The sequence below is a fragment of the Paramisgurnus dabryanus genome, chromosome 10, assembly GCF_030506205.2.
Source record: "Paramisgurnus dabryanus chromosome 10, PD_genome_1.1, whole genome shotgun sequence".
In the NCBI taxonomy this organism is placed as follows: Eukaryota; Metazoa; Chordata; class Actinopteri; order Cypriniformes; family Cobitidae; genus Paramisgurnus; species Paramisgurnus dabryanus.
In genome coordinates this window covers 4,287,180-4,307,966 of record NC_133346.1, presented here as the reverse complement: position 1 = coordinate 4,307,966, position 20,787 = coordinate 4,287,180, and the positions used below count along the sequence as shown (strand labels likewise).

The following is a 20,787-nucleotide window of genomic DNA, read 5'->3' as shown; positions in this document are numbered from 1 at the left end:
CAGACCTGATGTTTATACTGATGCTCAGTTAAGCTCAATGCATCCGACTCTAAGCTTAAAGATTAAAAGCTACTGTAGCACAACGGCTTGTCCTCATTTGACCACATGGCAGGAGAATTGTTCGAACTTAGAATATTAGACAGAACAAATCTTGCATACTTTGCTTGACTACAATGACAATGAATCATTTTCCTTTTCTGTAGTTTGCTAAAGCAAGTATGATTAGTACTATTGATTATGTTGCCTTTTAAAAAATGTATTTGTGACCCAATGACTTGTGCTTAAATATTTGAAGTGCACCTATTTCATTTCCAGGTCCAATACCCTCAAATTCAAGGACTAAATGTGGGGACACATTTAAAGTGAGAGCAAGGTTACATTGTGTTAGCTTTTAAGATACATTGTTACAGTACCCTTTCGAGGGAACTCGTGCTGCGTCACTGCGGTCACACTTTGGGGACGCCTCCAGGGGTAAGTGCGTCTGAATGTGTATATCAAATTCAACCAATGGTGAGGTTTAATGACAAAGACGGGATGACGTGGGAGCCAGGAAGTATTTCCCTATCTGAAATATTGCCAACGATGGCGTTACAGGGATGCAGGAAGTATGGCAAGGGAGACGCAGCGTCTCGTTCCCTTCTCAGGGAACAACAGTTACATACGTAACCCAAGACGTTTTCGTGTGTCAAACACAACTATGCAAAAAAGCATTTTTGTATGAATCAACATTCGCATACAGAAGATATAAGCAATTCAAGCGAACAGTTTAGCACGTGCGCTTAAAAACCAGAATTTTTATCCTACACTACACACGGAATTTGTTTTTTTCAGAAAACGTCTTGCATAAAATAGATTCAAGCACTTTGAATGACCTGTATCTATGTATGTATATTTTTAAAAACTTCCCACCCAGGGCCTTGAATTATTTACCTCAGATTCACAAACTTTCAAGGACCCGTAGGAACCCTGTACAGAGCACGGTATTCAACCCTAAACAGGGTTGGGCGATATTGATCATTCAGAAAAGCCCATCTCTTGTCCATAGTTGGGACTCGTTACAATTGGGGCTTTCGATAAATTGTTTCTGAAAGACGATAAATGATAGCTATCACTGTATTTAAGTGGAATAGGCATGCAAGTCAAATCTCATGTAAATGTCACAATTACCATTATTAAAACAGGTTTTTCCCTGATATGCAGCTGTCGAGCTTCTGATGCAAAGGAAGTAATATCAAACCATACAGTACTACATATATACTGTTGATGGTATTGTCTCATCCCATATACCGTGATATCGGCTAGCACGATATATGTATATGACTCAATACATCGCCAGCCCCAATTGTCCAAAGTGCCAACTATAGACAAGAATATCTCAAGAGTTGGGCTTGTCTGAATGGGTTATGCAACTACTTAGCAACCACATACAACATCTTAGCAACGAAGAGGAAGCCATTGAAAACCTCCTAACAAACACAAAACAATGACCTGGCAACCACCCAGAGAAGACCTGAGCATAGTGTAAAGTTCTGCCTAGAAAGGCACCACTTGCATTGTCCTTGGATCTATGTTGAAATAAAAATAAAATTGGCATCACAGACATTATTCCATATTTAACGGATATCCATGCAGCTTCTCCAACAGTAACATTAGTTCATGCCGTAAGCCATAGGGCACTGCAAGGCGAGGGCCGTCTGGGAATTAGGTGTTGCTCTGAGTGCACATTTTAAGGAAAGTAAAGGGTGTCTCAGGGGACAATACCATCTCTAAGTGAGAAATGACTCGTCTCAGTGTTCAAAAAAGTTAAAGATGAGAGTCTTGAATGTGGACGCAGCACCTTTAATAATGCATATCTTGCTTCTCTACCTTCGCTCTCCGAGCACTATCTGAGCTTAAACATCCTCTCGTACTGCACACGTGTGGTCCAAGAGAGCTTCTGCTGTTCATAACTTCACTAACACATGGTCAACAAACAAGCACTTTAAATAAAAACTCTCCTTAAATTAATTTAACATCATGGACCACACAATTTATATATAATTCAAAATATGAATATATATTTCAAATCTACATGGTTCCTGTAGTATACTTCTGAAGTCTTGCCCATAAAATCGAATTTAATTTTGGAATACCGCATCCAAGTCACATATGACCTACATTTATGGTTCATTAAAACCATTTCATTTTTTGGTGTCCCCATTACTCTAAAGATTACAGAATACATTTTTCATATTTCGGGCTCCATGAACGGAAAAAGTCCCGTCATCAAAAACATTTTAGTTTGGGCCTAACTGTTCATTAAATACATGCATTTGAATAAATGAAACAAACTCAAATATGATGATAAGCATGTCAGACGGTTCCATCCAGACACCACGGGGGGCAGATGAGGTTTTGGTGGGACACTTAAGAAGGATGATTTGATCTTCTTAGCTTATCTTTCTATTAGATGAGCACCATTAGAGATCTGCAAGGGATGCCTGAACCCCCCGTCACCCATCAACCCTCCCGCCGCATGTTAGGAGATCTGCTCCAGTCAGTGTGCTGGAATTCTGTCATTCTTAATCAAAAGCAATTACAACACACTAGGCGTCTAATATCATGTCTCTTTAGGATGGGGCGGTACATGCAAAGACGATTGATTCATGAGCACCCCCCCCTGTAAGCGCATGGCATTGATTTGCCTCATAAAGACTTGCTCTAAAGATATCTCATGTCAACACAGGTGTCGTGTTAAATTGTGGTAGTAAACACACTCCACTATTTTCTTTCCATTAAGAATGGCTGTTAAACACAACTGGGTCAAAGTAGCACATCTGTCCATATGCCCACTGAAGAGGTGGTCAAAACTGATCAAAATGCTTTTCAACATTTGACAAACTTTTTAGCTTCACATTTATTGTGTATCTATCGATTTTAATAGTAATGGATTATACGCTGTAAAAAGATTTGTTGTTTCATCTTAAAAAAGTACGTGTTTGTGCTGCTGCCTTAAAATTTTGAAAACTCAGAAAAAAAAATTGTTTAAAAAATGTAGTCAACTAATATTTTTAAGTCTTTCCCTGCCAGCGTTTTCAAAAAAAAGTTTCCACAAAAGTTTAATGCCGAAGTTTAATGTTTAATGCAGAACATTTTCTTCTTTTAATATATAAACATACAATATATTAAATGAAAGAACAGACCCTCTGCTTTCAAAATAAATCATCCTATCTTTATTTGTTCTCTTTATCACCTCTTAAATATGGGTAGGTTTCTTCAAAAATACAAAATTTTGAGCAAAAAGCAGAAAATTTTGAGCAAAAAGCAGAAAATTTTGAGCAAATTGCATTTTGGTAAAGGATTTTCGTTAGAGATCAGTTTCAGAATGATGATCAAAACATACAAAAAGTTTTTACTGTTTTTCAAACTTGCAGCAGATTTTCATAAAAAAATGCGATGGAATATAAAGGATATTTATGAAATTTGATGTGATGAAATTGTGGGAACTTGCAAAAATTGCGAGAACTTGCAAAAACGGTGGGAACTTGCAAAAACGGCGGGAACTTGCAAAAACTATTTTCAGCTTTTGCAGCTTTTCAATGATGTTTACGTCACATAATCACGTCACTTCATAACGTTCCCATGGCAACATGCAAGCCCAGCATATTTTGTGCACAGAAATCTGCAATTTATGCTGCGGAAGTGCGGGGTATTTTAAAAATGCGTCCCCCGCATAAATATGCGGACTTTGGCTGATTATGCATTAAATCATGCAATCGCATTTTTCTGGAGGGACTGGTTTTTGGATCAGTGGATGTTTTAGTGTTTTATAAGTTGGGTACGAGCACCACCTAGTGGATAATAGCAGAAATATAGATTGCTGTAAAAACTCGTCATTGGCAGGGAAGCGTTTTCTCTTAATTGACGATATAACTCATCAATGGCGGGGAAAGAGTCAATTGAATAACAAAATAAATATACAGCGTACAGTATACATTTTCCAGAACATTGACGTTTTTGAGGATGTGAACTAATAGTTTCGATTGACGAACATGGTAGCTTACTGAATAAATAAATGCAAATAAACGAACAAACAAACAAATAGATACAACCTATTGCAATGAACTTTTTAGACTTTACAAACACTTTACAAACACCATAAATGTGAAACTAAAACATTTGTTAAATGTTAAAATGTTTTGCGATTATACATAATAATGTAATCCATTGCTATTGAAATCAATAGATAGCTAAAGCTAAAGGCGCTTAACTATGCTTGCACCGCTGGTGTCAGATTTCACAAACGCTCCACCATTGCGATCGGAGAACAATGCGAGGCATCTTTCAAATCTGTAATGTAATGTAATCTAATTACTTGCACAAATAGATTACATATAAAGTCAATGCAAAGTTGCGACTAGGTGCGAATTTGCGTGGAGCGATGCAAATGACACGAACGGTTGCTTATCGCCTCAGACGCGTCATCCTAAAAATTTTAACTCAAGCCGAGAACGCGCATGACGCAAAGTTAAATCGCGCAAGTTATCTAGAGCATTAACTCTTTCCCCGCCATTGACGAGATATCTCGTCAATTAAGAGAAAACGCTTCCCCGCCAATGACGAGATTTTTCGTCTTTCCGCAATACCGCTATTATCCACCAGGTCGCGCCCTTCCGCAACTTTTTAAACCCGGAAGTATTGCCCTATGGCAAGCTGCTGCATGTCCGTGTCTGTTTTAAAGATCGCTCTGAATGTGATCTCTATGAAAAGTCCGTCACAAAAATGGAATTATCTCTGCTTTTTGCTCAAAATGTGGTGTTTTTGCAGAAACCTACCCATATTCAAAAGCTGATTACAAAAGAACCACTAAAGGTAGGATGAAACGTTTTTTTTTGTTTGAAAGCAGTGGATCTGTTCTTTCATTTGGTATATTGTATGTTTATATATTTAAAGAAGAACATTTTCTGGAAGGCATTAAACTTTGGTGAAAATCATGAAAAACTCTGGCGCTGGCAACTTTTTTTAAAAATGCTGGCGGTGAAAGAGTTAAAATAAACGTGAAGCTGAAACGTTTGTCAAATGTTAAAAATTTAATTTTAATCGTTTTAAAATTAATTTTGAAAATGTGCAATCTATTGCTATGGAAATCGATAGATATACTGTACAATAAGCTTGAAAATGAGTCATTCAATAACAATGGATTATTCATTCTTATTGTTTTAATCTACCTTTTTTATTCTACTCTATTTATTATTAATTTTTTATGTACTGCAATGATTATTGATTATTTAATTATTTATTGTATTTATTGCATACACCATGTGGAGAGCGCTCCGAATTTCGTTGTACTGTAACGTACAGTGACAATAAAGGCATTCAAATTCAAAAGATCACACGGCTACTTACTAAATAAATAAATTAATTAATTAAAGACTTAATTAATGCCACAACTGGCCAATCAGAATAGAGTATTTCATAACATAGACAAAGACATTATCCTTGGATGCAAATAGGTGCCAGTTGCAGGTGAGTGCAATGACCCCGTTCAAAGATCAGGCCACCGCACAAGGAAAATAAGCCGTCTGCCTTATAAACGCATCCCTCGGCATGTTTCGCCTCTACAGATATCACTGATGCTCCCTAAAGCAACCTTTGAATAGCAGAACATTCATTCACAACCAACCGTTCAGCCTTCCAGGACTAAACCTCAGGTGAGCCGTTTATAGAAACTTTTCCCGTATTAACGTCTGGGGGCTTTAAAACGAGCAGCCGTTATGGCTCATTGAAAGAGAATTAAGAGGCTTCAAAGACATACTGATGCTGAAATCCAAGAAAGATGTGGACAAGCTCCAGGTGGAGTGAAAGATCTAAGAGGAAGGGAAAGGAGGTTTATTTTCATTCCATCTAACTCGGTGCAATTTGGTGCAAACCGGTAAAAGCCATGTTTAAGTGGATACAGGGATAGCTTACAATTGTGTCGAGCTTTAAGCAAGAAAATATTGTGTTTGTTGCCGTTTACATTCATGCATTTGGCAGACGGTGTTTTCCATAACGAATTCACGGTGCACTTTTTATCAGTATGTGTGTACCTTTGCACTGCTGATGCAATGTTTTACCAATTAAGCTACAGGAACACTTGAGACATGATGCAAGTGGAAGTGGAAATACAGAAAGCACTGTTTCAAATTATTTTGTATAATGATTTATGTAATATTTAGGTTTCAATGTATACGAATGTATGTACAAGGGATTACACTACCTTTACTGCAAAATCTTTTCTCAATAGCAGGCAGTATCCACTGCTAAGTATGCAAGTACTTCATTTCTCATCGCAGCTATGCACCATGTGTGTGTACCTGAAAGAAGCCTGGAGGAACGGGGCCGACGGGCATGCCGTCTCCGGGAGGCATGTTTCCAAGGACAGGACTCGGAGCTGCAGCTGCACTCTGCGATCACAAACACACACAAACAATTCCGGTTAATGCATCACAAACACACACAGCTACTGATGCTTAACCAAACACTGCACCGCACACACCCTTAAACAAACACTCTCCATGCCGAAATCTACATCTGGGACAGGCACACGGACAGCGTTGTTAACCAGAAGAACTGGCTTTATCTGAAAAATGCATTAGTCTGACGTGGAAAAACACAACAAAAGAATACAGCTTCAGGCATGGGCAGCAGAGGTCAGAGATGGAGGATTAAAGGGCGTTTACACATGACGCTAACTATAATCATAACTATATTTACACACACACACACACACGTAAGATAGCAATAATAATGTTATGTTTGTTGTAAAGTTAAGCACTACAGTGTTACAAAACCTGAAGTACAATGAAGTACCTTTTCTGTACCCTCAAAGGTTCATTTTTTGTACTTTATGGGTATACAACCTTTTGGGTACAATATTACACCTATTGTGTACCTTAAGGAACTCAAGCAGAGAACGCGCATGACGCAAAGTTAAATCCCGCAAGTTATCTAGAGCATTAAGATAAACTTAAAAATAAACATGAAGCTGAAAATTTAATTTTAATCGGTTGTAGCCATTTGATCATTATTAATTTATTTAAAAAAATGTGCAATCTATTGCTATGGAAATCGATAGATATACTGTACAATAAGCTTGAAAATGAATCATTCAATAACAATGGATTATTCATTCTTATTGTTTTAATCTAATTTTATTACTGTTTTTTATTCTATTCTATTTATTATTAATTTTGTACCAGTTTAATGTTAGGTGTACACAATAGATCCTTAAGGTATGTACTAGGTATGTGCAAAAATATCGATACATCTAACTATCGTGATAATTTTTCAACTATAGTGTTTCGCTATTTACATCTCTAGTATCAATATTTTGAAGAAAAAAATCAAATCCCTCTTTGTGGGTCGAATGACCTCCTCTGCCGCTGCTGTAGTTGTCGCTGTCCAGTTGTCTCAGAAGATAGCATGAGTAAGAAAATGGCAGAAAATTTAAAAACGCCTGCAGCTTTCAAAGCCGACGTGCGGAAGCACTTTGGCTTAAAAAAAGTCAAATAAAAATTCTGCTCTATTTTTTTTTTATTTTTGATAAAAAAAGAAAAAGTATTGGGATACATTGTATCGTGATAAGTATCGTACTGTGATGCCCTTGCCAATACCTTGTCCTAGTATGTACCCAAAAAAGGTACAACCTCGTTTTGTTTCGTATACCTGTAAAGGGTACCACAACAGCAACAGAGATGGTACGGTTTTAAACCTATTTTTCAGACAGTTTATTGTGACAAAAATAGATGTAGATGACCGGCTGTTTCTTTACATTTCCAATGTCGAATATCATCCCTCCATAATCGAACTACAAAAGCTGGATGGTCTCTAGGCTGAAAGTGCGCTTGTCGCTGGCATGCAAAGCAAATTATCTTGTCAGAATTAGAGGTCCAAAGAAATTTTTTTTAAAGAAGACATGACCCGAGAAAATTAAAGCTGAGTCCGACCCGATTTGTTTTTAACCCGACTGGACATGAATGTAAACGGCACCGGTGTGTCTCGCAACTAATTCGGCACGCTGGTCCATTTATTTTCGTTTGTTAACACCATGTTAATCGCTATAATGTGCATTCAAAATTGATTGACAGATTTGGCTCAATGAAAATTAACCTATCGTCAGCCACACAATGTTGCAAACGCTCTTGGCAAACAGAAGAGGGGTTGGAAAAGGACTCGATGCACAAACGTGATATTTCCGGCCTTCTCTGGTCCATTCGGCAAAAACATATTCCTTTTAAATTATTCAATTCTATTTATATCGTGCTTTTCACAATTGGTTGATTGTTTCGAACAGCTTTACATTAATAGAAACAGGGGAAAACACAGAAAAATCGACAGACAACATAAGTAGCAAAATAAAGTGGCTATGAATAAACTTTACAAGCGAGCATATTAATATTGTAACATATAGAAGAGGGTGCTAAGTTAAGCCAATTTTGTCTGACTCCCGGGGTTGAAAAACAACCTAGGAGAAAAAAGTCCTAGGAGAGAAAAAAACCCTTGGGAGATATATGTAAACGGACAAGGAGTTTACATAAAATTATCTGAGGCTGCTATTTTTATATGCGAGGCACACGTGAAACTTTTAGACCCGAACTCCCTCAGACCTCGGGTTTTCAGGTCTAGGTGGACCCGTGAAGAGCTCTGGTCAGCATGACCATAATTATAAGTAATGAATCAATACGTATAATATTCTACTTCCAAAACATCACTTCCGAACTGTGGCCGTCTTTAATTTAGACATTAAAACCTGCGCCACAATCAACAACAGCCAAACCACATTCAGTTTTTTATACCTTACCAGCGAAAAAAAAACAACCGCTCTAAAACTGATCCCAACAATATCGTTCTGCGTATCTATCTTATTATAGTTGTATTGTGAACTCCTCCATTCTCTTTTATTTACAATGGCTTTTAAAACGACTTTTTTATATTCATTGGTCTACAACAGCTTTTTACTCAGAGGATGCACAAAACCACGGGTGTCTCTTGGTCACCTGCAGTGAGCTAATGAGGAAGACATTTAATGAAATTGTTTGAACCAAATATGGATATTCTCCCATAATTTACTCACTCTCATGCCATTCCAGATGTATATGACTTCCTTTATCGGTTAAATAAAAATTATTTTGTTAAAATGCCAACTCGACACAACATGGCAAACCTCCTGTGCTAGGTAGATGGGAAATGTTGCCCATTGACCCTACAGCCTCTCTGCATCAATTTCACATAGACTATATCCAAAAGTAGCCCTCCAGTAGCTCCACTACTGTACATTCTCAAAAGTAGCTGTTGACTGCCTAAGAGAAAGTACATTTAAAGTATTTGGTTTAGACGCCAGCATGTTATAAAATAATCAGTAATAGTATCTTACAGCAGTGTTTTTTGAATCAGTGGATGCAATCCATCCAAAAATACATCTAAATACAATACCATGCATCTGATTTGCAAAGTCAAATTGACAAAAACCCAGACAAAAACGTCATGCTGCATGGCTACCCATTGGAAAAAGTAACTTTATACTGAAAAAGCATTGCAGCTCAGCTCCTTAAGATGGTAGCGCCACTTGTTTAAGCCAGTTGCTCCACAACAACAACAACAACAACTGATGTACAGTAACAACTATTTGTTTTGACAGCTCAAGATGGACAAAACAATTAAGTGACAGAACCGGCTGGCATTATGAAAGGCTGAAAGCGTTATCTAGCACGCATGGGCTTGTAAGCGTCAGAGCTCCGGGTCGAAATGACACGCTGGCACGGCCGCAGCGCCAGGGAGGATTGTTCTGCGATGACTTCAGATTCTGCCTGCAGCGCATTACTGACGTACAGAGAGAGAGAAAGAGAGAGAGAGAGAGAGAGAGAGAGAGAGAGAGAGAGAGAGAGAGAGAGAGAGAGAGAGAGAGAGAGAGAGAGACAACGCACTTAGACACAACAGTCTGATTACCCGGGCACACAGGGAAATGAGCAGGGGAAATGCACTCATATCCGCCCAGTAATAACAAAGAAGTCGCTGGCAAATTGAAGGTGAAGATATACGACTCGGATGGATTGTTTTCTAATGCTGTGTATGTACAGCCCGACACATACTATGTAGGGCGGTATGATGTGGTAGTATATATGATAACGGGATGTGATTTAAACATACTGCATGCGTCACAGATGGGCACTTCTAGCGCAGACGGCATTGTTGATTATAATGGGTGCAATTTAGTTCTGATGCATCTGTGCCAAAACGTTTTAGCTTCAAACATAGCGTATTACTGTTGTACTGTTGCAAGTCTTTTGTTTAAACTCAAGTGTTACATAATGTGAAGATGTTTTGGCGATGATGCAAGGTGTTAGGAACAATACATTTATTTATCTCATTCTTTTCAGCAGGGTTTGCAAAACAACACATTTCCAGCACGGAAAACTATATCGTGTAGGGCTGCAGCAACTTATCGAATACTGAATAATAATCAATAATGATAGTGTTCAACAAAGTTCGTTATCGATCAGTTGGTACTTACTATGACGTCACTCGCCCAATCGCAACAGAGAGTGATGCATTTGCCCCATACAGCACAAGGTTCTTTAAAAGGATAGTTCAACCACAAATGAAAATTACCCCTCCAGCCATCCTCGATGTATATAATTTAATCTTTAACAGATGAACACAATTTGAGTTATATTACAAAATGTCTTGGCTCTTCCTAGCTTTATAATGGTAGTAAATGGTGCTTTTGATTTGAAGCCCAAAAAAGTCCATCCATTCTTTACTAAAGACATCCACATGGCAACCAGGGGGTTAATAAAGACCTTCTAAGGACAATTGATGGGATTTTGTTGTCAATGCGCCACTAAGTCTCGTACAATACATCTTGCGCTGAAAATGCACGAACATGCGTCAGTTGTTACCAGAAACTAAGTTTTAAGTTTTCCTTACGAAAATATTTTACTTACATCACACGGCACAAAGAAGCAGGAGTTACATGGTAATGTAAAAACAGCGCAATGTTTGCAGTTTTTAAAAAAAAATACGCCTGACTTATAACTGCGCAGTTGGAGTGGGAAGGTGGAAAAGTGACATCACAGAACTAATCGATAAGGATGTTTGTCAAAAAAATTTACATTTTCAATAAATTGTTTCGTTTTTGTAGCATTAGTTTCTCAAAAAGCTTTTTAAGGGGCTTTAAAATGACTTATTTTAAATAAAACAAAACAAGCATTAAAATAAGCTACAACCACAAATAAGATATAAAAATAACCAAACACTAAGTAATAACATATCTTTCTAGTTATGCCAAGCTCTTGGTAGAAATAGTATGTGGCTTCCAAATATTGCTGTGGACAATGAAAGGACATTAAAAGTTAAAAAACAGTTTGTATTAAAATATTAAAATAATTTATTTATTTTTATTACTTTTTATTTTTTTATTACTAGATTCATTATCATATACACTGCAAAAAAATGACTTTCTTACTTAGTATTTTTGTCTTCAGTCTTCTTTGTTTTCAGTCATCTTAAATTATTTAATTAAATTAAGTAAAATATAAAATTTAAGTGAATTTGGGCTTAAAAGAACAGAAATATCTGCCAATGGGGTAAGAAAAAAAATCTTTGAATAAGTTTTAGACTTTTTCTAAAACATTTAATTCAAGAAAAAATTTCTCACCCTGCTGGCAGATATTTTTTTGCTTGTTTTAAATTTTGTTATTTTTTAAACTCTATATGTCAAAGAAAGAAAGTCATTTTTTGGAGTGTATATTACACTGAAAAAAATGATTTTCAAGAAAAGAAATTCTTAGTATTTTTGTCTTGTTTTCAGTAAAAATATCTAAAAATTCTTAAATAAAGATGCTTTTTCTTGATGAGAAAAAAGACCCAAGAAAATAAGTCTAGTTTTTAGACCAAACATATCAAATGTAAGTGATTTTGTGCAAAAAAATCTGCCAATGGGGTAAGCAATTTTTTCTTACATTTTTTCTTACCCCAAGCATCTTCATTTAAGAATTTTTAGATATTTTTTAGTGTTTATGAAAAATTGTTAAGATTTTTTTGCTTACCCCATTGGCAGATTATTATTATTTTTTGCTTGTTTTATGCACAAAATCACTTAAATGTAATATTTTTGGTCTAAAAACTAGACTTATATTTTTGGGTGGTTTTGCTCATTAACTCTTTCACCGCCAGCATTTTTTAAAAAAAGTTGCCAGCCAGCGCCAGTGTTTTTCATGATTTTCACCAAAGTTTAATGCCTTCCAGAAAATGTTCTTCTTTAAATATATAAACATGCAATATAACAAATTAAAGAACTGACCTTCTGCTTTCAAACAAAAAAACCGTTTCATCCTACCTTCAGTGGTTCTTTTGCAATCAGCTGTTGAATATGGGTAGGTTTCTGCAAAAACACCACATTTTGAGCAAAAAGCAGAGATAATTTCATTTTTTTGACAGACTTTTCATAGAGATCCCATTCAGAGCGATCTTTAAAACAGACACGGACATGCAGTCGCTTGCCATAGGGCAATACTTCCGGGTTTAAAAAGTTGCGGAATAATCCACCTGGTGGATAATAGCGGTATTGCGGAAAGACGGAAAATCTCGTCATTGACGGGGAAGCGTTTTCTCTTAATTGACAAGATATCTCGTCAATGGCGGTAAAAGAGTTAAGAAAAAGCATCTTCATTTAAGAATTTTTAGATATTTTTACTGAAAACAAAACAAAAATACTAATGAAAATCTAAATGAAAATAATTTTTTGCAGTGTACCCATGATTAAATGACTCGCATTGTCGCATTTTTTTTTTCAAATAATGCTAAACAATATAAACAGTTGTCAGCAAAACTTCATCTTAACAAAAATAACAATAAAACATTTTTTGTAAAATGTTTAAATGATGCTGAAATCAGATTTTGTCAACAGAACGTTTGGGCAAAACAATTTCCCACCACAAGGGACTGAATGTTGTATTTTCCTACAAGTCTCATCTCCTGATAGTAGTGGCACAATAATGAGTCTAATGCCCTCTGTGCTGAGCCAGCACTCTATACAAACTCCCAACAAAGATAAAGTCTCTCAGCTCTTCACAGGCCCACTGTCGCTCATAAAAACCCACGGCAATAAACTCTGGCCTCCGATTACTGTAACTTTCATTTAGCGCGTACCCCATAAGGCAAAACCAAAACGGCACTAATGTAATAAGAAAAACATCTGAGTGTAAGGGCGACTTAAAAGCGAACTGATAAAAGCGATAAAACAGTGACCTGGTGGAGATAATATGTTTAAGTGGATGGCTGAAGTGAAATATTGTGTTCGAAATGTAATTCTTTTAGGTAAAATGACTCTTATGATATATTTTTCTGATTTACAGCTTTGTTGGTGAGTTGGAGACAAAAGGATTTCCAAAAACCAGTCTTGAATGGAAATACTGCATTTTATTGGCTATTTACTTGAACTATATGCACAATCTTAGAAAATTTGACAAATCTAAAATATGGGTGTATCTCACAAAAAATAACGAATTAATGCGAGACCTAATTTATAAGAAAAATTAATAACAAAAATATTTGTAAAAAACTAAAAATGAAAACTATATTGAAGATTAGATAATACTAGAGATTTTTTGACAGTTCTTTGCAGTGGGTGATTATATCGTTGTTGGTACATTTGGTATCCAAAGTCATTTTTTTCTGCTTTTTATCAAATGTGACCCTGGACCACAAAACCAGTCATAAGTCGCACAGGTATATTTGTTAGCAGAAGCCAAAAAATATATTGTATGGGTCAAAATTATAATTTTTTAATGCAAAAAAATCATTAGGATATTAAGTAAAGATCATGTTCCATGAAGATATTTGGTAAATTTCCTAACATGAATATATCAAAATATATTTATAATTCGTAATATGTGTTGCTAAGGACTTCATTTGGACAAATTTAAAGCAATTTTCTCAATATTTAGATTTTTTGCAGCCTCAGATTTCAGATTTTTCAGGTAAGATTAAAGTTAACTTATTTTTTTCTACCCCTTGGCAGATTTTTTGGCTTGTTTTAAGCACAAATTCACTAAAATGTGATATTTTTTGTTAAAAAACTAAACTTTCTTAGGTTATTTGGCTTATCAACAAAATGCATCTTGATTTAAAAAATTTCTAGTTATTTGTACTTACAAATTTAAAGCAATTTTCTAAATATTTACATTTTTTCAGCCTCAGATTTCAGATTTTTCAGGTAAGAATATTTTTCTTGAATGAAGTGAAAAAGTGAACTTTTTTTTCCCCTACCTCTTGGCAGATTTTTTTGGCTTGTTTTAAGCACAAATTCACTTAAATGTGATATTTTTTGTCAAAAAACTAAACTTTCTTAGTTTATTTTGCTTATCAAGAAAATGCATCTTTATTTTAAAATGTTCTAGATATTTGTACTTAAAACAAGATAAAAAAAACTAAGAAATAAATTTTTTGAGAAAAAAAAATCCTAGTATTTTTGTCTTGTTTTCAGTAAAAATAACTAAAAATTCTTAATTTAAGATTTATTTTCTTGATTAGCAAAACGACCCAAGAAAATAAGTCTAGTTTTTAGACCAAAAATATCAAATTTAAGTGATTTTGTGCATAAAACAAGCAAAAAATCTGCCAATGGGGTAAGCAAAAAAATCTTGAACATTTTTCTTAAACACTAAATAAAAAAAAATTCAAGAAAAATTAGCTTACCCCATTGGTAGATTTTTTGCTTGTTTTTTTAGATATATTTACTGACAACAAAAATACTAAGATTTTTTTTTCTTGAAAATAATTTTTTTGCAGTGTGTATCTCGGCCTAAAATTGTCCTATACACTATTTACATAAAATATGTAATATCTTGTGATCCATGACAATTAGTACCAAATTATTAAAAATATAAGCAATTGAAAAAAGCTGACTTTGGACACCAAATGTACCTGCGATTAATGACCCATATTATATAATCGCAAACAATCCTAGCAAAATAAATAGGCACATATTAGGTAGGTCGGGTGAAAATGATACAAACCCTACCTATTGGTAACCTACCACCTTTTGGCAAAGACATTTGTATAATAAATTATTCAGCTTGCTAGTTTTCAGTGACTACAGTTACCAATAGACTCAGTGACACCTTTGGCATTAATTTGCAGTGAAGTCCCTCCAATGCTTTTAATGCTCTCTATTGAGTTTAATAGGTTTGTAAGCTTTACATTCTTGTGACAGAGAGCCTGAAGTGCCGCGTCTAATAGTCGACATTCTCCGAATTGTAAGTGAACTGATAAATGCTAAATCCTGCTGGGACTTTATTTAAGAGAAGAGATTAAAAGGCAAAGCTTGATGCATATTCGGCACAGCAGTTATAAGAGCCGATTAAGCGCAGCTTTGGCATTTATACCTGTGCCGACTGATGTCTAGATCGCTATAGTGTTGGGAACTGTAGAGACTTGAATTATAGTCAGTGTTGTAATGGCTATGGTCAGGGTAATATACTGTAAACTGCTTTATTAAAGCAAAAGAGAAACTACTGTACTGGGTCCAAAATAAACACTCACACTGCGCCAAACGGGAGTAAAACTGGTTTTGCTGTGTAAATAAAATGCTGGTGTTGCTCAGCTGACAGATATTGCAATGTTACAATCGGATTTCTGTTTCTATTATAATAACAGAAGGCCCCTAAAAGAGTTTTTTTTTGAAAGCATAGGGTCTGTCCTTTCATTTAATTTATTGCATGTTTATATATTTAAAGAAGGTATTAAACTTTTATGAAAATCGTAAAAATGCTAGCGCTGGCTATTTGCAACTTGGTGTAACAAACCTTCATTTTAACTTGGCATTGACAGATGTGACAAAGCATGTGTAAAGCAGTCAGAAGTCTAAGCTTTCCCACGTCAACCGGATTTCTGACCCTTGTCATCAATAGGCAGGTCCTTCCTCGTATGACCCGTCTGTGAATGTTAATTAAAGGACTTCTGACAATTACCAACTCAACACATGCCGCGGGACTCTCTCCACCTGTGCGAACCCACTTTATTCTCTGCAGTTATGGACTTCGTTTCAGTTTAGTGCTGATTAATGAAATCAATTACGTGCCACGGGGAATAAGAATGAGTGACTGGACACTGCTGGGCCGTTATAGACAGATCACACTCGAATCAGCGTGTGGTCATCAATGACAGACATTCATATAAACTGCTCCTCATAATAGGTTTTCATAATTGTGACATAGTTTATGAGGTGACATTTATACATTTTTTGACAGAGTTGCATTACGACGATAAAAATCACACTTTTAATATGTTGGCACACTGAAAAAATGACTTTCTTACTTAGTATTTTTGTCCTGATTTCAGTACAAATGTGTGTGTTTATGAAAAAAGTAAACTTATTTCAAGAAAATTTTTCTTATTCCATTGGCAGATTTTTTGCTTGTTTTAAGCACTAATTTACTTAAAGTTTATATTTTTTGTCTTAAAACTAGACTTATTAATGTAAGAATTTTTTGATATTTTTACTAAAACAAGACAAAAATACCATGTAAGTCATTTATATATGTAAAAAAGTAAAAAAAAAAAATATTACATCGAAATTATGAAATAAAGACGGCGATAAACGTCAGTACAACTGAGTGGCAGAAGAGAAAAAGATAGCTATTCAGTGTTTGAATATAAATTTAGCCATGAAATAGAAACTATGAAAAGCTAATGGGCTCTACTATTTTGATTTCTCAGCTTTGTTTTGATGCACAACGGCAGCATTAATATTTCCCATTTACACTGCAAAAAATTATTTTCAAGAAAAAATTATTTTCCAAGTCTTGTTTTCTGTAAAAATATCAAAAAATTCTTAAATTAAGATGTGTATTTTCTTGATGACCAAAACGACCCAAGAAAGTAAGTCTAGTTTTTAGAAAAAAATATAAACTAAGTAAATTAGTGCTTAAAACAAGCAAAAAAATCTGCCAATGGAATAAGAAATTTTTTCTTGAATTTAGTGTTTAACTCTTTCGCCGCCATTGACGAGATATCTCGTCAATTAAGAGAAAACGCTTCCCCGCCAATGACGAGATTTTCCGTCTTTCCGCAATACCGCTATTATCCACCAGGTGGATAATACTTTATAAACCTTCCACAACTTTATAAACCCACCCAGAAGTATTGCCCTATGGCAAGCGACTGCATGTCCGTGTCTGTTTTAAAGATCGCTCTGAATGTGATCTCTATGAAAAGTCCGTCACAAAAATGGAATTATCTCTGCTTTTTGCTCAAAATGTGGTGTTTTTGCAAAAACCTACCCATATTCAAAAGCTGATTACAAAAGAACCACTGAAGGTAGGATGAAACTATTTTTTTTGTTTGAAAGCAGAGGGTCTGTTCTTTCATTTGGTATATTGTTTATATATTTAAAAAAATAACATTTTCTGGAAGGCATTAAACTTTGGTGAAAATCATGAAAAACGCTGGCACTGGCTGGCAACTTTTTAAAAAAACGCTGGCGGTGAAAGAGTTAAGAAAAATGTTCACGATTTTTTTGCTTACCCATTGGCAGATTTTTTTGCTTGTTTTATGCACAAAATCACTTAAATTTGATATTTTTGGTCTTATGGACTTATTTTCTTGGGTTTTGCTCATCAAGAAAAAGCAATTTAAATTTAAGAATTTCTAGATATTTTTACTGAAAACAAGACAAAAATACTAAGAATTTTTTTTTTCTTGAAAATCATTTTTTGCAATGGAAATGGGAAATATTAATCCTGCCATTGTGCATCGAAACAAAGCTAAGAAATCAAAATAGTAGAGCCCATTAGCTTTTCATAGTTTCTATTTCATGGCAAAATTAATTTTTTGCAATGCAAAACTTTACTGTTTTATGTGTTTCTGGTCTTAGGGGACGTGTACACCAAAGCGTTTACACCTGTGGCCGGCATATGTTTTCAACAGCAGCAGCTAGCGGGTTTTGTCAGCGTTTTTCCGCGCTCAGCGCCCAGAGTTGGAAAATGTTAAACTTTGAGTGAAACGCTCAGTTTGTCAATGTCACTTCTCACTCAGCCATCCAATCACAGTGAAGGAGGGGAGGGACAAATATTTTAACAACCAACCGGCACATCGTTCAACGACGAAGCAGAAGTATCATAGCAACCAAAGCACTTGTCTGAAAAAACGCTGGCAAGCGCCCACCGTTGGGGTCCCGCTGGCATTTTCAGCCGCTTTGGTGTACATGCCCCCTTACAGTGAATTATTAATCTGTACGTGTTATCCCAAAACATGCCTTTTTTATATACACTGTACAACTTTTTTACAATGGTTTGTGCTCATGTATAGCTTAGTGGTAGAGCATTACATCATCTCGGGTTTAAACCCACCAAAAATTTTATACTTTGTGTTAGAGCTGATGGTGTATTGGGCAGTGCTCCGACATGTGGTGCTTTCGCACTTTCGTCTCGTGGTCATTTGCCGATCCCATACCCCTCTCTCATCCCTGCACTTTCATGTCCTCTCCTAAAGCTCACTGTTAAATAAACGCAAAAACTGGCCAAAAAATATAACTTTCAAGTTATCACTTTGAATATAAGCATCTGCCAAATGCATAAATATAATATAATGTATGATATGGTCCAAACTTATATTATAGTTAAATATTAAGTCCCATCCTTTAAAGCCTTTTTAAATATCTTGTTTAATGTTGACTTTAAATTCAAGTCCAGCACTCCAGGCAGAACCAACCTAAAAATTCTCATTTAAATTAATTAATTATGAACATGTTTTGCTCTCATTACCGTTCACATTTAGTAGTTTGGAAACACTGAAAGCAGCCTGCCATAAACATCCATCTGTTCCTGCATAAAATCTGCAAATCACAACAAATTAACGCTGAATCGGGTGTAGCAGTGACCATCATGAGTTTTGAGCAGCAGTGTAACATTCCTCTCTGATCTCCCACGGTGCACGGTGAGGTCAGAAGAGGACATTGCAGATTTGGGATCCGACAGGAAATCCTCCAGCAAGCCTCTTACATGCGGTTGTTTATTGTCTGGGCAATCGGCATGGGGTCCCGGGACGTACATTCGAGGGGGTTTGGTGGACAACAGGGGCGGTGCTCACAGGGGTCTAATGATCAAGCAACTGTTCCTCCCCAGGAGACAAATCTGCTACTGGAAACAGTAATGAGGCCTTCGCTCAAGCTGGTGCCAAACATGTATATGTGGATAAACATTTGGACAGGAAATTTCTCCTGGGAAGTTGACAATGCTGCTGGCCTGAAATCTGTTTCGTCTTTGTCTTGGCAGGAACGCCCGGTGCACATTTGTCATCGTTCTGTGATGGCTTTGCGGAACGAGGACTGGAATAAAGACGCGATTCCTGGGAAAATTCCTCCTCCTGTTCTCTATTGACATTGTATCTGCTCTGTGATTAATTAAGCAACCTGTACACCTGAGCTAATATTACACTTTAAGAGAGAGAGAGAGATAAGGAGAATGTGTCATGGAAAACAGGATCGGCCCTGGACTCTTGAAATAAGAGTTTGATGTATCACAATGCATCTAAAGCTTGCAATGCAAAACTACGACTAAGCTGCCAAAACAGATTGTTTAAAAAATAGGGATGCACCAATACAAAATCTCTGTGCCGATACCGATATTCGATTACTTTTTATGTAGGGGTGTAACAGTACATAGAAGTCACGGTTCGGTGCGTACCTCGGTTCAGGGTTCCGTACGGGTTTGGTACAAAAGAAAGGAATCAAATACCAAATGCCTAGGATCTTTTCATTTATTAATTGTTAAAAAAGGACTTAATTTACATTTAATTTAAAAACGACTGGAAATTTGTTTTTTACATATATTTAAATCAGTAATACAACCAAAATTTTGAATATAAACATAAATTAAAAAAACATTTATACAATGATTAAGAGTTTTGCTCTTATATTAAAAGTTTATGTTTTTTTTTATTGTCACATGGTTTTACTACAGTAAAAAAGTTTTGGTGAACTTTGATTACTTTACAGATTTACTGGATATTCCTTGGTTAAAATATGTTTCCTGTAATGAGTGAATGGTATGTGTGGTTATACTATGGTCTTCCTAAAAATACTTTAGTATAACTATGGTTTAAAAATCATCTTTATTAAAGGGATGTTGTTTAATAATAAATAAAGTGTCGTTTAAGCAGACCGATTGGCACATCCAATCCAAGTAACATGAGAATGACTTGAGCGATTGCTTCTTGAAGTGCAATTCTCGTTGTCACGTGACCAACTTTAGGATTTCAAACAGCTTTCAAGAAACTCAGACGTCAAAGTCCGATCAGTCTGCGCTGCATGCACTTGAATGTATTCGTCATCAGACGAATGGGTGACACTTGACCACAAATGGTATTTATTATGACTCAACTTGTATACTTAAATGTTCGGATTTTTTTGAATGAATTTAATATTTGGCTTGATGGCTACATATGGTGAAAATTTTGTCTTATTTTCCCCGCTGTATAAACATATGATTTGCCATTTTACATATCAACATCTATTTACATGGCCCAGTCTGATAACACCAGAGATTATTTACATACAGAAGCCTCATCAATAACAGGCTGTCTATTTTTTAAGAGAGGGTTAGAGAGAGGAAAATATGTTTGTGTTTCCTGAGTTTTCACAGAGAGTTTTTATACTATATGTAAATCTTTCAGTAAAGGATTAAAAAGTAAAATTTCAATTCTGTAAATAATCTTTAGATGCTGTAAATGCAAACAGCAAGGATAAAGAAAAGAAGTGCACTCTGT

The 20,787-nt window shown here is 35.7% G+C and overlaps 1 protein-coding gene across 4 annotated transcripts in view; it reads right to left on the bottom strand.

Moving 5' to 3' along the window:
• Positions 1–20,787, bottom strand: part of ssbp2b (single stranded DNA binding protein 2b) — an 85,139-nt gene that overhangs the window by 18,188 nt on the left and 46,164 nt on the right. For 2 of the 4 annotated variants that reach the window (XM_065262173.2, XM_065262190.2), the window contains exon 5: positions 6,336–6,425. The exons of 1 other annotated variant lie outside the window; for it this stretch is intronic. In XM_065262173.2, the coding sequence (XP_065118245.1) occupies positions 6,336–6,425 (90 nt within the window). Of the gene's footprint in view, positions 1–6,335; positions 6,426–12,358; positions 12,404–20,787 lie in introns of all 4 variants that reach the window. One more of the 4 variants, XM_065262165.2, reaches the window with a different exon arrangement.